Source organism: Hyla sarda, chromosome 11 (genome assembly GCF_029499605.1).
Source record: "Hyla sarda isolate aHylSar1 chromosome 11, aHylSar1.hap1, whole genome shotgun sequence".
Lineage (NCBI taxonomy): Eukaryota > Metazoa > Chordata > Amphibia > Anura > Hylidae > Hyla > Hyla sarda.
In genome coordinates, this window is record NC_079199.1 from 6,331,993 (window position 1) to 6,350,826 (window position 18,834).

General features: G+C 44.3%; 1 protein-coding gene across 5 annotated transcripts in view; it reads left to right on the top strand.

The window, feature by feature from the left end:
• UNC79 (unc-79 homolog, NALCN channel complex subunit) overlaps positions 1 to 18,834 on the top strand; it is a 173,373-nt gene that overhangs the window by 126,034 nt on the left and 28,505 nt on the right. For all 5 annotated transcript variants that reach the window (XM_056544994.1, XM_056544993.1, XM_056544995.1 and 2 more), the window contains 4 exons: positions 643 to 711; positions 1,524 to 1,634; positions 7,147 to 7,251; positions 8,710 to 8,787. In XM_056544994.1, the coding sequence (XP_056400969.1) occupies positions 643 to 711; positions 1,524 to 1,634; positions 7,147 to 7,251; positions 8,710 to 8,787 (363 nt within the window). The remainder of the gene's footprint in view (positions 1 to 642; positions 712 to 1,523; positions 1,635 to 7,146; positions 7,252 to 8,709; positions 8,788 to 18,834) is intronic.

Below are 18,834 nucleotides of genomic sequence, written 5' to 3' on the forward strand. Positions count from 1 at the left end.
GCGGCTACTGTTCATTTTAGTCATTTGTTGACTACACTATGTCCGACCAGTGATTCCCAACCAGTGGGCCTCCAGCTGTTGCAAAACTACAACACCCAGCATGCCTGGACAGCCAACGGCTGTCCAGGCATGCAGGGTGTTGTAGTTTTGCAACAGCTGGAGGCACCCTGGTTGGGAAGCACTCATCTAAGGTATAGCTTAAAGTCAGGCTGACCTTCTACAAATAGGCCACATTCTCTCTATACTGTGATTGTCACATGACTCACCGATCACATTCTCTCTATACTGTGATTTTCACGTATGCCTCCAGCTGTTGCAAAACTACATCTCATGTCAGCATGCCAGGACAGCAAAAGTTTTGCAACTGCTGGAGGCATACTGGTTGGCAAACACTCCATTATACACTGTAGTACTGCTTATAACCACGGGGATTTATTGACTACACTATGTCTGACCAGTGCATTGTCTGTTCAGGCATGCTGGGAGTTGTAGTTCTGCTGCAGGCACCTTGGATGGGAAACACTGCATTATACACTGCAGTACCGCTTATGACCACCGGGGTTGCTGTTACCAGTACTTTGTTGACTATTCTATGTCTGGCTGGATAAGAAGGTATTACATTCTGGCTCTTTTTGCGTCCAGTGTTCCTTAGATTCCAGTCTGCGGATAATGATTTGTCTTCTGAAGATCCCGACGTCTAACGCCACCAGAGTAAGTGCTTATCCTATGTTAGGGTTTCCTATTGTTCCCATATGTTGCCCTCCGCCCATGTAGGACACCCTGTTCATGTGGCACATTTGCTCTATATGCACTAGGGGTGGCTTAGTCTGAACTGATCCTAAGGGTCCGTTACTTAGAGACCCCACTGTCTCTTCTGCCCATAACACGAAGATGATGACGTCCTGCTTAAAGGGGTACTCCAGTGGAAATTTTTTTTTTAAATCTACTGGTGCCATAAGTTAAACAGATTTGTAAATGACTTCTACGTAAAAATCTTAATCCTTCCAGTACTTATCAGCTGCTGTATTCTCCAGAGGAAGTTGTGTAGTTCTTTCCAGTCTGACCAGAGTGCTCTCTGCTGACACCTCTGTCCATGTCAGGAACTATCCGGAGCAGAAGAGGTTTGCTATGGGGATTTTCTCCTGTTCTGGACAGTTCTTGACATGGAGAGAGGTGTCAGCAAAGAGCACTGTGGTCCGACTGGAAAGAGCGCCAAAAAGAAATGCAACTTCCGGTGGAGCATACAGCATCTGATAAGTGCTGGAAGGATTAAGATTTTTTAATAGAAGTGATTTACAAATCTGTTTAACTTTGTGGCACCAGTTTATTTAAAACAATTTGTTTTCCACCGGAGTACCCCTTTAATGGGATAAGTGACATCCCCACTATTTATGCTTCTGTTTCCAGCTGAGGATTGAGAGGGGGGCATTTAATTTCACCCCTATACCTTCTAATGAAGTGCAACTTATTTCTGATATTGTTATGGACACTTTTAATATTGATCCCTCTCTTCCTCACTATAGAGTCTGCTGGAGCCATTCTCCAAGCTGCTAAGTTTCGTCATGCAGCACGGGGTGTTCGCCCTGGCGTACCTCGTCGAGCTCTGCGGCCTATGTTACCGAGCGTTCACCAAGGTAATAACATGGTCATTGGTCTATTGATGGATTTGTCAGCTGGTCATTATTGGAAACAGCAAAACAAAACAACCCCCTCCTCCACAATTAGTGAATTGTCACAAGCCTCCGGCGCTGCACGTGATGCTCTAAACAAATGCTGTGTGCAGCAGGGAGATCGCGGGGGTCCCCAGTGCCCCTCTCCCAGCTTATCTCAGCTCCTATAGTGCAGGAGGTGTATAGTGTCTCTTCCATCATCCCAGGATGCAGATCACCACACCAAGCTCCATCACTGAATAAACTGTAGAGGTTCTGTTACAGTTGCAGCAGAAGATTCACCCTATGACTTTCACAGGAAGCGAGTGTATAACTGAATTATAGAAGCAGACAGGGAATTTTTAGTTTTCTGCTTGTATAGTGCAGAATAGACTACCACCAATAGGTGGCACTGGTCCTGGCGGGCGTGTTACATTGTATTATCACAGGAGCTATCAGCCTAGATGTGCTCTGCTGCATTTAGCACAGAGAGTTTCCAGTGTACAGAGAGTTTCCAGTGTACAGAGAGTTTCCAGTGTGCAGAGAGTTTCCAGTGTACGGAGAGCTTCCAATATACAGAGAGTTTCCAATGTACATAGAGTTTCCAGTGCTCCGAGAGTTTCCAGTGTACAGAGAGTTTCCAGTGTACAGAGAGTTTCCAGTGTGCAGAGAGTTTCCAGTGTGCAGAGAGTTTCCAGTGTACAGAGAGTTTCCAATATACAGAGAGTTTCCAATGTACATAGAGTTTCCAGTGCTCCGAGAGTTTCCAGTGTACAGAGAGTTTCCAATATACAGAGTTTCCAATGTACATAGAGTTTCCAGTGCTCCGAGAGTTTCCAGTGTGCGGAGAGTTTCCAGTGTACACAGAGTTTCCAGTGTACAGAGAGTTTCCAGTGTACACAGATTTTCCAGTGTGCGGAGAGTTTCCAGTGTACAGAGAGTTTCTAGTATACGGAGAGTTTCCAGTGTACACAGATTTTCCAGTGTACAGAGAGTTTCCAGTGTACAGAGAGTTTCCAGTGTGCAGAGAGTTTCCAGTGTACACAGAGTTTCCAGTGTACAGAGAGTTTCCAGTGTACAGAGAGTTTCCAGTGTACAGAGAGTTTCCAGTGTGCGGAGAGTTTCCAGTGTGCGGAGAGTTTCCAGTGTACGGAGAGTTTCCAGTGTACGGAGAGTTTCCAGTGTACGGAGAGTTTCCAGTGTACAGAGAGTTTCCAGTATGCAGAGAGTTTCCAGTGTGCAGAGAGTTTCCAGTGTACAGAGAGTTTCCAGTGTGCAGAGAGTTTCCAGTGTACAGAGAGTTTCCAGTGTACAGAGAGTTTCCAGTGTACAGAGAGTTTCCAGTATACAGAGAGTTTCCAGTATACAGAGAGTTTCCAGTATACAGAGAGTTTCCAGTGTAAAAGGGGCGTGGTCCCGACAAAATGCTAAAAACCCAACGAGTAACTTGGAAAACACTGTAAATTGTGTTTGTTGAAAAACCGACAGCCAAGAGGATGTGTATAAACTACTTCTACAGTTCTACACAAGGATTTTTAGAATATGCCTTTAATTGTATTTTTTTTGTGTGTGGGGTTGTTTTCAAACTCCTATATTAGATGGTCTACGTCCTTTCAATTTTTTTTAGTTTTATTTTGTTGCTTAATTCCCATTAAAGCTTGCTTGTTTGGTTTGGCCCATGCTATTGATGTACATGGTGACCTCACCAGCAGAATAGTGAGTACAGCTCTGGAGTATTATACAGGATATAACTCAGGATCAGTACAGGATAAGTAATGTAATGTATGTACACAGTGACCTCACCAGCAGAATAGTGAGTACAGCTCTGGAGTATAATACAGGATATAACTCAGGATCAGTACAGGATAAGTAATGTAATGTATGTACACAGTGACCTCACCAGCAGAATAGTGAGTACAGCTCTGGAGTATTATACAGGATATAACTCAGGATCAGTACAGGATAAGTAATGTAATGTATGTACACAGTGACCTCACCAGCAGAATAGTGAGTGCAGCTCTGGAGTATAATACAGGATATAACTCAGGATCAGTACAGGATAAGTAATGTAATGTATGTACACAGTGACCTCACCAGCAGAATAGTGAGTACAGCTCTGGAGTATAATACAGGATATAACTCAGGATCAGTACAGGATAAGTAATGTAATGTATGTACACAGTGACCTCACCAGCAGAATAGTGAGTACAGCTCTGGAGTATAATACAGGATATAACTCAGGATCAGTACAGGATAAGTAATGTAATGTATGTACACAGTGACCTCACCAGCAGAATAGTGAGTGCAGCTCTGGGGTATAATACAGGATATATCTCAGGATCAGTACAGGATAAGTAATGTAATGTATGTACACAGTGACCTCACCAGCAGAATAGCGAGTACAGCTCTGGAGTATAATACAGGATATAACTTAGGATCAGTACAGGATAAGTAATGTAATGTATGTACACAGTGACCTCACCAGCAGAATAGTGAGTACAGCTCTGGTGTATAATACAGGATATAACTCAGGATCAGTACAGGATAAGTAATGTAATGTATGTACACAGTGACCTCACCAGCAGAATAGTGAGTACAGCTCTGGAGTATAATACAGGATATAACTCAGGATCAGTACAGGATAAGTATTTAGTATCTGGTCCATTGGTAGTCGCTGACCAGCATCCATTTTGCATTTCACTTCACTTCTCCTTTTAGTGCCTGAATGTAAGATGGCGGTCAGATGGTGATTGTGAGATGTGCAGGAAGGTTAAATAAGAAAAAGTGAAAATCAATGAGTGACCCGCAGTCAGTCAGCGACTTTACAGCCATCTAACTAATTGGAAATTCAGTTAATGCAGCAGCGGCTCAATACTATCGATCGGAGCTCGCGGGGCAGGGGCTTCATTTCCATGATTCAGGGTCTTGTGTGGGAATTCTGCTGCATCCATAGGATTGTATAGGGCAGTAACTCCACATAGTAGTCTGTAATGGCTTGTAGGTCTCGAGCTGTTGGGAAAACTTTTATTCCACAGGCTATTAGTTTCATCTGTTCACTGGGAAAGCTGGGTTATATCCAATATGGCCACCATGCCAGCTCCCACAGATCGCCTTTAGACCTGTACAACACATCAACAAAGGCAACTTGTGCCCAAATACCTTTCCCTTACAGTAAACTATACCTTAGCTCCACAAATCCCAGGCTCCAGGTTGCCCTGGCCACTGGGAATTCCATCCTGGTGCCTAGGTTTTCGTCAGCCCTTACAATAAAACCCTTCCCACCCATAATGTACATTTACATCATGGGTTGGGCGAGGGAGTTTGACGCACCCAAAAGTCGGGCACTCGTCATTCCCAGCAGGTGTCATCTGCCATGTGATGATCAACTTCAAAGATCACTCCAATATCTGTCAACTGTCATTAAGCAGTTAAAGGGGTACTCCGCCCCTAGACATCTTATCCCCAATCCAAAAGGATAGGGTATAAGATGTCTGATCGCGGGGGTCCCACCGCTGGAGACCCCCCCCCCATGATCTCGGCTGCGACATCCCAGAGATCCCAGTGATCTGGAAGACAGAAACAGCAGTATGCCACCCTGATGAGTCACACATGGTGAAACACGCTGGAGACATATTTTAGGGGAGATAGTTTTATCTGCCGACAATTTATACCTCAATCTTAGTGTAATGGTTGGTTAATATTTGGTGAATCCAGGACTGTTAAGTTTTTCCTGTGATTTCCTTTTTATGTATCTTTGTCACGACCTACTGGGGGGACAGGGAGAGTGAGCCCTAAACTGTCCCTAGTAACACTCTCCCGGCCTACTTGCCCATCCACCCTAAACGGTCGATCAACAACTTGGTCCCTCCCTGCACTAAAGTGCAATGGGCGGTAAAACTCATAGGACAGAAATAGAAGGGGAATACTAAAACCAGAACAGATTAACCAGAACGGATACAAATACCAACAGGGCAGAATATAGTGTATTAACAAACAGTTCACAAACCAGAATCTAGATAAACGGCAAATATGAATAAATGAACTAAACAAGGTATAAAAAGAGTAAACAGCAGAAGCCAAGAAATGCAGGGGATGAACAGAATAACTGAATGTAAAACACAAAACTGATCAGGAACATAGAACACTGTTCACACTGGACTAAGATAACTAACATGAACTTCCTTCTATTTTTTCCTGTTTCCCCTATACCTAGTAGGACTGCATCTTTTTCTGTTTTACTAAATTATCCTTTTGGCACAAGGGTAGGTGCAACGCAGTATCCTTGGTTTAGGCTTTCTTACTACTATATTTGCGTTGAGCTCCCCCCCCCCCCTTTTTTATATTAGGAATTATAATACATTATAACACTAGACTGAACACCAGATGAGTCAGATTTGTCTCCAGGATACCAAATAGGAATATAACATACAGATCACGGATACAAGCAAGACTCACAGTGTTAACACAGACTAAGCAGAACGAACATAAATAAACCTAAAAACCGACAGATGTACATAAAACCAAGCAGACTAAAAGCTATCATAAACAGGATAATTCAACCATGGCTAAAAATCAGATAATGTTACAATATAAATAGAAGGTGCATGCTTAAGCAGACATGGAAGTGAATTGCTCAAATAACCAGCACAGAATGCAGGAGAACTCTGGTTAAAATAACCCCACCCGAGTTCTCATTGGTTCAGAGCATTAACCACTCCCTATCCAGGGAGAATAGCAAACTGCTCAGAAGAGCCTAGTATGTGAATACACACCTAAACAGAAAATACAAAAACAAATAAACAGATTTTACCATCTTCCCATTTATGCAGCGATACATCTTCTTTCTTCTTACATAGATTTGTGATGGCCGTCACTGAATATGGTCTGGCTCTTCCTCTCTGCCGCTGGGCTCATCAGGGAGTCCTTGATTCCAACAATGTCTCCTACATGTTTAACCATATGTGGCTCATCAGGGAAACCCTTATTCCAAAAATGTCTCCTACGCATTTCACCATATATGGCTCATCAGGGAGACACTGATGACAAAAATGTTTCCCACAATTTTCACCATTTATGGCTCATCAGGGAGACCTTGATTCCAAAAATGTCTCCTACGCTTTTAACCATATGTGGCTCATCAGGAAGACCCTGATTCTAAAAATGTCTCCTACGTGTTTCACCATATGTGGCTCTCCAGGGATACCCTGATATCCAAAAATGTTACCTACGCTTTTCACCATATGTGGCGTAAGGATCAGGGAGATCCAGTTGTTAGCACCTGGAAGGAAGAAACAGCAGTAAGCCACCCTGATGAGCCACATATGGTGAAACATGCAGGAGACATATTTTAGGGAAGTATTCCTATATTCCTATATTAATGGACATTTTGAGACTGATAAATGAGTTTTTCTTCCAGTGTCTTAATGTATACAGATGTAGCAGAGCTGTGCGCTACAATTCATACTTTATTTATTTTTTTACTGATGTTATTTTACAGGAACGGGACAAGTACTACCTGACCCGCAGCGTGATCCTGGACCTGCTGCAAGCCTTGAAATTAAAGTCTCCGCTGCCAGACACCAACCTTCTCCTGCTGGTTCAGGTATGAGACGCCTGGAGGGGGATGGTAACTACAGCGAGAATGAAATGGGCCATTTCATTACCGACTGGTCCCCAGTGTACGCACTTTTATGTGCTAAGCCCTTTCATTAAATTAAAGGACCGGCGTTAAGGATCTGTGTTTGCATCTGAGCTCGTGAGACCATTTCTGAGCAAATGTGACCTACTTAAAAGGAGCAGGAGAATTAAAGTGCACCCGCTACCTCCACACAGGCTGCCGGCAGAGGCGTCTAACCAGCCGCTTCTATAGATGGCATTATTATTTTTATTTAGGTTATTTGTTTTAATGAAAACTGCATGTATAGTCTTGCTATTTGTTCATGGCACCATTAGGTGGCGCTGTCCTGCTGCAGTATTTTCAGAGCATTCAGAAAAGTCTTCAGACCCTATCGCTTTTTTCACATTTTGTTATGTTGTGTTTAACAAAAAAAAATAAAAAAAATTTTTACCCATCATTTTGCATGCAAGATAGAATTTGATACATTTTTACTAATTTTTTTTATTGGAAAAATAGGGTAAGTATTCATACCCTTTACTATGACACGTGATATTTAGCTCTGGCTCCTCCCATTTCTCCTGACCATGTCTGAGATGTTTCTCCACTTTGATTAGAGTCACCTGTGGTAAATGCAGCTGATTGGACAAGACACAGCCCTGACTTTATAAGGTCTCACAGCTGACAATGTATATCAGAGCAAACACCATGAGGGGGAAAGAACTGCCTGTAGAGCTCAGACACAGCCCTGTCTATATAAGGTCTCATAGCTGACAATGTATATCAGAGCAAAAACCAAGTCATGAGGGGAAAAGAACTACCTGTAGTGCTCAGAGACTGGATTGTGTGGAGGCACAGATCTGGAGAAGGGAATAAAACATTTCTGCTGCACTGAAGGTTCCCAAGAGCTCAGTGGCCTCCATAATTCTTATATGGAAGAAGAAGGAACAATCAAAACTTCTCCTAGAGTTGCCACCCCACCAGACTAAGTAATGGGGGGAGAAGGACCCGGGTTAGAGAGGAGACCGAGAACCCAATGGTCACTATGACTGAGCTCCAATGAAATGAAAACCTGATCCAGAGCTCTGGCCCTCTGTCTTCTTGGTTCACCTTCCCCTAATCTATGACCTTAAAGGGGTACTCCACATTTTGTTCTGAACGCAAGGTGCGGGCTGTGTGTGTCATGATGTCATGGCCACTCCCCTTGTGACGTCACGCCCCCTCAATGCAAGTCTATGGGAGGGGGTGTGGTGGCTGCCACACCCCCTCCCATAGACTTGCATTGAGGGGGCGTGGCGTGACTTCACGAGGGGCGTGGTTGTGACGTCACGAACCTCGCAGCCCGCACCCTGCGTTTGGAAAATGAAGGGGTCTGAAGACTTTCCTAATGATCTGTAGAGTTTAGATCTATTTTCCTCTTAATTTTAATAACATTTGTGTTTATAGTTTATTTGCGCAGATGTCGGAACAAAGGTGTCAGAGTCCACCATCATTCACAAGCAGATGATCGCGTCGCTCCCTTCGGTGAGTCTGCACCTCTATTCTCTATATATTGTATCTGGAATGTAATATAATCGGATTATGATACAGGGGCGCTCAACTACATATAGTGAAGGTCTGCCATCAGGTGAAGGGTCACACCTACAGCCATAGAAGAAAAAGGCGCTGCCTGGACATTAATATTAACAAAATAATATTGCCTCTGAATATAATACCGTCACTGTCTGTGCCTCGGGGTACAATAATGCCACACACTGTGCCCCTGAATATAATACCGTCACAGTCTATGCCCCCTAAATATAATACAACACACACTGTTCCTCTGAATATAATGCACACGTTCTATGCCCCGGGATATAATACTGCCACACACTGTGCCCCTGGGTATAATACTGCCACACACTGTGCCCCTGAATATAATACTGCCACACACTGTGCCCCTGAATATAATACCGTCACAGTCTATGCCCCCTAAATATATCACAACATAACACACACTGTTCCTCTGAATATAATGCACACGTTCTATGCCCCGGGATATAATACTGCCACACGCTGTGCCCCTGGGTATAATACTGTCTGACCCTTATGTACTGTAATATGTACTGTGTCCCCCAATATACTGTGCCACTGTGCCCCAATATACTGTGCCCCCCTAATGTACTGTGCCTCCCTAATGTACTGTGCCCTCAATATACTGTGCCCCCTTATGTACTGTACCCCCTGCCCCTAATATACTCTTCCACTGTTCCCCACCTAATGTATTGTGCCGCTTTGCACTTAAATCATAGTTTCCCAACCTGTGACCCTCCAGCTGTTGCAAACTACAACTCCCATTGTGCGCAAACAGAAGGTCATGCTGGGAGCTGTAGTTCTACAACAACTAGAGAGCTACAGATAGGGGAACATAATTGTTTTCCTGAAGCTCCTCTGCCCCAGGTCCTGCGCTGATCCTCTGCTCTGGCCTCCTCTAGTCACTGGCAGGTAGCTCTGAATCAGCGATTCCCAAGCAGGGTGCCTCCAGCTGTTACAAAACTACAACTCCCAGCATGCTGGGAGTTGTAGTTTTGCAACAGCTGGAAGCACCTCCGTTGAGGAATACTGCTCTAAATGTAATACTGGCATGCAATTAATCCATAAATATTGGGACATCGACACAATTCTAACTTTTTTGGCTCTATACACCACCACAATGGATTTGAAATGAAATGAACAAGATGTGCTTTAACTGCAGACTGTCAGCTTTAATTTGAGGGTATTTACATCCAAATCAGGTGAACGGTGTAGGAATTACAACAGTTTGCATATGTGCCTCCCACTTGTTAAGGGACCAAAAGTAATGGAACAATTGGCTTCTCACCATGGCTAGGTGTGTGCTATTCCCACATTACCCACAATTACAATGAGCAGATAAAAGGTCCAGAGTTCATTTCAAGTGTGCTATTTGCATTTGGAATCTGTTGCTGTCAACTCTCAAGATGAGATCCAAAGAGCTGTCACTATCAGTGAAGCCATCATTTGGCTGAAAAAACTAAACAAAACCATCAGAGAGGTAGCCAAAACATTAGGCGTGGCCAAAACAACTGTTTGGAACATTCTTAAAAAGAAGGAAAGCACCGGTGAGCTCAGCAACACCAAAAGACCCGGAAGACCAAGAAAATCAACTGTGGAGGATGAAGAATTCTTTCCCTGATGAAGAAAACCCCTTCACAACAGTTGTCCAGATGAAGAACACTCTCCAGGAGGTAGGTGGATGTCAGAGTCATCAAGAGAAGACGTCACCAGAGGGAATACAGAGGGTTCACCACAAGATGGAAACCATTGGGGGCCTCAAAAACACCAAGGACAGATTAGAGTTTAACAAACGACATCTAAAAAAGCTTCACAGTCCTGGAACAGCATCCTATGGACAGAGGAGACCGAGAGAGTGATGGGAAGAGAAGAGTCTGGAGAAGAACATGATCCTAAGCCTCATCAGTGAACATGGTGGTGGGAGTGTCATGGCATAGTGGGCATGTATGGCGCCAATGGAACAGCTTCTCTTGGATTTATTCATCATGTGACAAAAGCAGCAGGATGAATTCTCAAGTGTTTCATATTATCTGCTCATATTCAGCAAAATGCTTCAGAACTCATTGGACGGCGATCACAGTGCAGATGGACAGTGACCCAAAGCAAACTGCAGAAGAACCAAAGAGTTTATTAAGGGAAAAGTGGAATGTTATGCAATGGCCGAGTCACCTGACCTGAATCCCATTGAGCATTTCATTTTCTGAAGACAAAACTGAAGGGAAAATGCCCCAAGAACAAGAAGGAGCTGAAGACCAAGGATGCATCACCAAGGATGAGACCAGCAATGTCTGCAGATGTCTATACGTTCAGCATCACCAGGGATGAGACCAGCAATGTCTGCAGATGTCTATACGTTCAGCATCACCAGGGATGAGACCAGCAATGTCTACTGATGTCTATACGTTCAGCATCACCAGGGATGAGACCAGCAATGTCTACTGATGTCTATACATTCATCATCACCAGGGATGAGACCAGCAATGTCTACTGATGTCTATACGATCATCACCAGGGAAGAGACCAGCAATGTCTACTGATGTCTATGCGTCCAGCATCACCAGGGATGAGACCTGCAATGTCTACTGATGTCTATACATTCATCATCACCAGGGATGAGACCAGCAATGTCTACTGATGTCTATACATTCACCATCACCAGGGATGAGAGCAGCAATGTCTACTGATGTCTATATGTCCAGCATCACCAGGGATGAGACCAGCAATGTCTACTGATGTTTATACGTTCAGCATCACCAGGGATGAGACCAGCAATGTCTACTGATGTCTATACATTCACCATCACCAGGGATGAGAGCAGCAATGTCTACTGATGTCTATACGTTCACCATCCCCAGGGATGAGACCAGCAATGTCTACTGATGTCTATACATTCATCATCACCAGGGATGAGACCAGCAATGTCTACTGATGTCTATACGTCCAGCATCACCAGGGATGAGACCAGTAATGTCTACTGATGTCTATACGTTCAGCATCACCAGGGATGAGACCAGCAATGTCTACTGATGTCTATACATCCATCATCACCAGGGATGAGACCAGCAATGTCTACTGATGTCTATACATTCATCATCACCAGGGATGAGACCAGCAATGTCTACTGATGTCTATACATTCACCATCACCAGGGATGAGACCAGCAATGTCTGCTGATGTCTATACATTCACCATCACCAGGGATGAGACCAGCAATGTCTACTGATGTCTATACATTCACCATCACCAGGGATGAGACCAGTAATGTCTGCAGATGTCTATACATTCATCATCACCAGGGATGAGACCAGCAATGTCTACTGATGTCTATACATTCACCATCATCAGGGATGAGACCAGCAATGTCTACTGATGTCTATACGTCCAGCATCACCAGGGATGAGACCAGTAATGTCTGCAGATGTCTATACATTCATCATCACCAGGGATGAGACCAGCAATGTCTACTGATGTCTATACATTCACCATCACCAGGGATGAGACCAGTAATGTCTGCAGATGTCTATACATTCATCATCACCAGGGATGAGACCAGCAATGTCTACTGATGTCTATACATTCACCATCACCAGGGATGAGACCAGCAATGTCTACTGATGTTTATACATCCAGCATCACCAGGGATGAGACCAGCAATGTCTACTGATGTCTATACATTCATCATCACCAGGGATGAGACCAGCAATGTCTACTGATGTCTATACATTCACCATCACCAGGGATGAGACCAGCAATGTCTGCAGATGTCTATACATTCATCATCACCAGGGATGAGACCAGCAATGTCTACTGATGTCTATACATTCACCATCACCAGGGATGAGACCAGCAATGTCTACTGATGTCTATACGTTCACCATCTCCAGGGATGAGACCAGCAATGTCTACTGATGTCTATACATTCACCATCACCAGGGATGAGACCAGCAATGTCTACTGATGTCTATACGAGCATCACCAGGGATGAGACCAGCAATGTCTACTGATGTCTATGTGTCCAGCATCACCAGGGATGAGACCAGCAATGTCTACTGATGTCTATACGTTCAGCATCACCAGAGATGAGACCAGCAATGTCTACTGATGTCTATACGTTCACCACCACCAGAGATGAGACCAGCAATGTCTACTGATGTCTATACGTTCACCACCACCAGAGATGAGACCAGCAATGTCTACTGATGTCTATACATTCACCATCATCAGGGATGAGACCAGCAATGTCTACTGATGTCTATACATTCAGCATCACCAGGGATGAGACCAGCAATGTCTGCAGATGTCTATACATTCACCATCACCAGGGATGAGACCAGCAATGTCTGCAGATGTCTATACATTCAGCATCACCAGGGATGAGACCAGCAATGTCTACTGATGTCTATACGTTCAGCATCACCAGGGATGAGACCAGCAATGTCTACTGATGTCTATACATTCATCATCACCAGGGATGAGACCAGCAATGTCTGCAGATGTCTATACATTCATCATCACCAGGGATGAGACCAGCAATGTCTACTGATGTCTATACATTCAGCATCACCAGGGATGAGACCAGCAATGTCTACTGATGTCTATGCGTCCAGCATCACCAGGGATGAGACCAGCAATGTCTGCAGATGTCTATACGTCCAGCATCACCAGGGATGAGACCAGCAATGTCTGCAGATGTCTATACGTCCAGCATCATCAGGGATGAGACCAGCAATGTCTACTGATGTCTATGTGTTCAGCATCACCAGGGATGAGACCAGCAATGTCTACTGATGTCTATACGTTCAGCATCACCAGGGATGAGACCAGCAATGTCTACTGATGTCTATACATTCATCATCACCAGGGATGAGACCAGCAATGTCTGCAGATGTCTATACATTCATCATCACCAGGGATGAGACCAGCAATGTCTACTGATGTCTATACATTCAGCATAACCAGGGATGAGACCAGTAATGTCTACTGATGTCTATACATTCATCATCACCAGGGATGAGACCAGCAATGTCTACTGATGTCTATACATTCAGCATAACCAGGGATGAGACCAGTAATGTCTACTGATGTCTATACATTCACCATCACCAGGGATGAGACCAGCAATGTCTACTGATGTCTATACATTCACCATCACCAGGGATGAGACCAGTAATGTCTGCAGATGTCTATACGTTCAGCATCACCAGGGATGAGACCAGCAATGTCTACTGATGTCTATGTGTCCAGCATCACCAGGGATGAGACCAGCAATGTCTACTGATGTCTATACATTCATCATCACCAGGGATGAGACCAGCAATGTCTGCAGATGTCTATACATTCACCATCACCAGGGATGAGACCAGCAATGTCTACTGATGTCTATGTGTCCAGCATCACCAGGGATGAGACCAGCAATGTCTACTGATGTCTATACGATCATCATCACCAGGGATGAGACCAGCAATGTCTACTGATGTCTATACATTCATCATCACCAGGGATGAGACCAGCAATGTCTACTGATGTCTATACATTCACCATCACCAGGGATGAGACCAGTAATGTCTGCAGATGTCTATACGTTCAGCATCAACAGGGATGAGACCAGCAATGTCTACTGATGTCTATGTGTCCAGCATCACCAGGGATGAGACCAGCAATGTCTACTGATGTCTATACATTCATCATCACCAGGGATGAGACCAGTAATGTCTATTGATGTCTATACGTTCAGCATAACCAGGAATGAGACCAGCAATGTCTACTGATGTCTATACATTCATCATCACCAGGGATGAGACCAGTAATGTCTATTGATGTCTATACGATCAGCATAACCAGGGATGAGACCAGCAATGTCTGCGGATGTCTATACGTTCAGCATCACCAGGGATGAGACCAGTAATGTCTACTGATGTCTATACATTCACCATCACCAGGGATGAGACCAGCAATGTCTGCAGATGTCTATACATTCATCATCACCAGGGATGAGACCAGTAATGTCTACTGATGTCTATACGTTCAGCATCACCAGGGATGAGACCAGTAATGTCTACTGATGTCTATACATTCAGCATCACCAGAGATGAGACCAGCAATGTCTACTGATGTCTATACATTCAGCATCACCAGAGATGAGACCAGTAATGTCTACTGATGTCTATACATTCACCATCACCAGGGATGAGACCAGCAATGTCTACTGATGTCTATACATTCATCATCACCAGGGATGAGACCAGCAATGTCTGCGGATGTCTATACATTCATCATCACCAGGGATGAGACCAGCAATGTCTACTGATGTCTATACATTCATCATCACCAGGGATGAGACCAGCAATGTCTACTGATGTCTATACATTCACCATCACCAGGGATGAGACCAGCAATGTCTACTGATGTCTATACATTCATCATCACCAGGGATGAGACCAGCAATGTCTACTGATGTCTATACGTCCAGCATCACCAGGGATGAGACCAGTAATGTCTGCAGATGTCTATACATTCATCATCACCAGGGATGAGACCAGCAATGTCTACTGATGTCTATACATTCACCATCACCAGGGATGAGACCAGCAATGTCTACTGATGTTTATACATCCAGCATCACCAGGGATGAGACCAGTAATGTCTACTGATGTCTATACATTCATCATCACCAGGGATGAGACCAGCAATGTCTACTGATGTCTATACATTCACCATCACCAGGGATGAGACCAGCAATGTCTGCAGATGTCTATACATTCATCATCACCAGGGATGAGACCAGCAATGTCTACTGATGTCTATACATTCACCATCACCAGGGATGAGACCAGCAATGTCTACTGATGTCTATACGTTCACCATCTCCAGGGATGAGACCAGCAATGTCTACTGATGTCTATACATTCACCATCACCAGGGATGAGACCAGCAATATCTACTGATGTCTATACGAGCATCACCAGGGATGAGACCAGCAATGTCTACTGATGTCTATGTGTCCAGCATCACCAGGGATGAGACCAGCAATGTCTACTGATGTCTATACGTTCACCACCACCAGAGATGAGACCAGCAATGTCTACTGATGTCTATACATTCAGCATCACCAGGGATGAGACCAGCAATGTCTGCAGATGTCTATACATTCACCATCACCAGGGATGAGACCAGCAATGTCTGCAGATGTCTATACATTCAGCATCACCAGGGATGAGACCAGCAATGTCTACTGATGTCTATACGTTCAGCATCACCAGGGATGAGACCAGCAATGTCTACTGATGTCTATACATTCATCATCACCAGGGATGAGACCAGCAATGTCTGCAGATGTCTATACATTCATCATCACCAGGGATGAGACCAGCAATGTCTACTGATGTCTATACATTCAGCATCACCAGGGATGAGACCAGCAATGTCTACTGATGTCTATGCGTCCAGCATCACCAGGGATGAGACCAGCAATGTCTGCAGATGTCTATACGTCCAGCATCATCAGGGATGAGACCAGCAATGTCTACTGATGTCTATGTGTTCAGCATCACCAGGGATGAGACCAGCAATGTCTACTGATGTCTATACGTTCAGCATCACCAGGGATGAGACCAGCAATGTCTACTGATGTCTATACATTCATCATCACCAGGGATGAGACCAGCAATGTCTGCAGATGTCTATACATTCATCATCACCAGGGATGAGACCAGCAATGTCTACTGATGTCTATACATTCAGCATAACCAGGGATGAGACCAGTAATGTCTACTGATGTCTATACATTCATCATCACCAGGGATGAGACCAGCAATGTCTACTGATGTCTATACATTCAGCATAACCAGGGATGAGACCAGTAATGTCTACTGATGTCTATACATTCACCATCACCAGGGATGAGACCAGCAATGTCTACTGATGTCTATACATTCATCATCACCAGGGATGAGACCAGCAATGTCTACTGATGTCTATACATTCACCATCACCAGGGATGAGACCAGCAATGTCTACTGATGTCTATACATTCACCATCACCAGGGATGAGACCAGTAATGTCTGCAGATGTCTATACGTTCAGCATCACCAGGGATGAGACCAGCAATGTCTACTGATGTCTATGTGTCCAGCATCACCAGGGATGAGACCAGCAATGTCTACTGATGTCTATACATTCACCATCACCAGGGATGAGACCAGCAATGTCTACTGATGTCTATGTGTCCAGCATCACCAGGGATGAGACCAGCAATGTCTACTGATGTCTATACGATCATCATCACCAGGGATGAGACCAGCAATGTCTACTGATGTCTATACATTCATCATCACCAGGGATGAGACCAGCAATGTCTACTGATGTCTATACATTCATCATCACCAGGGATGAGACCAGCAATGTCTACTGATGTCTATACATTCACCATCACCAGGGATGAGACCAGCAATGTCTACTGATGTCTATACATTCACCATCACCAGGGATGAGACCAGTAATGTCTGCAGATGTCTATACGTTCAGCATCAACAGGGATGAGACCAGCAATGTCTACTGATGTCTATGTGTCCAGCATCACCAGGGATGAGACCAGCAATGTCTACTGATGTCTATACATTCATCATCACCAGGGATGAGACCAGTAATGTCTATTGATGTCTATACGTTCAGCATAACCAGGAATGAGACCAGCAATGTCTACTGATGTCTATACATTCATCATCACCAGGGATGAGACCAGTAATGTCTATTGATGTCTATACGATCAGCATAACCAGGGATGAGACCAGCAATGTCTGCGGATGTCTATACGTTCAGCATAACCAGGAATGAGACCAGCAATGTCTACTGATGTCTATACATTCATCATCACCAGGGATGAGACCAGTAATGTCTATTGATGTCTATACGATCAGCATAACCAGGGATGAGACCAGCAATGTCTGCGGATGTCTATACGTTCAGCATAACCAGGAATGAGACCAGCAATGTCTACTGATGTCTATACATTCATCATCACCAGGGATGAGACCAGTAATGTCTATTGATGTCTATACGATCAGCATAACCAGGGATGAGACCAGCAATGTCTGCGGATGTCTATACATTCATCATCACCAGGGATGAGACCAGCAATGTCTACTGATGTCTATACATTCATCATCACCAGGGATGAGACCAGCAATGTCTACTGATGTCTATACATTCACCATCACCAGGGATGAGACCAGCAATGTCTACTGATGTCTATACATTCATCATCACCAGGGATGAGACCAGCAATGTCTACTGATGTCTATACATTCACCATCACCAGGGATGAGACCAGTAATGTCTACTGATGTCTATACATTCACCATCACCAGGGATGAGACCAGCAATGTCTACTGATGTCTATACGTCCAGCATCACCAGGGATGAGACCAGCAATGTCTACTGATGTCTATACATTCACCATCACCAGGGATGAGACCAGAAATGTCTACTGATGTCTATACATTCAGCATCACCAGGGATGAGACCAGCAATGTCTACTGATGTCTATACATTCAGCATCACCAGAGATGAGACCAGCAATGTCTACTGATGTCTATACATTCACCATCACCAGGGATGAGACCAGTAATGTCTACTGATGTCTATACGTTCAGCATCACCAGGGATGAGACCAGCAATGTCTACTGATGTCTATACATCCATCATCACCAGGGATGAGACCAGCAATGTCTACTGATGTCTATACGATCATCACCAGGGATGAGACCAGCAATGTCTACTGATGTCTATACGATCAGCATAACCAGGGATGAGACCAGCAATGTCTACTGATGTCTATACATTCACCATCACCAGGGATGAGACCAGTAATGTCTACTGATGTCTATACGTTCACCATCACCAGGGATGAGACCAGCAATGTCTACTGATGTCTATACATTCATCATCACCAGGGATGAGACCAGCAATGTCTACTGATGTCTATACGTTCAGCATCACCA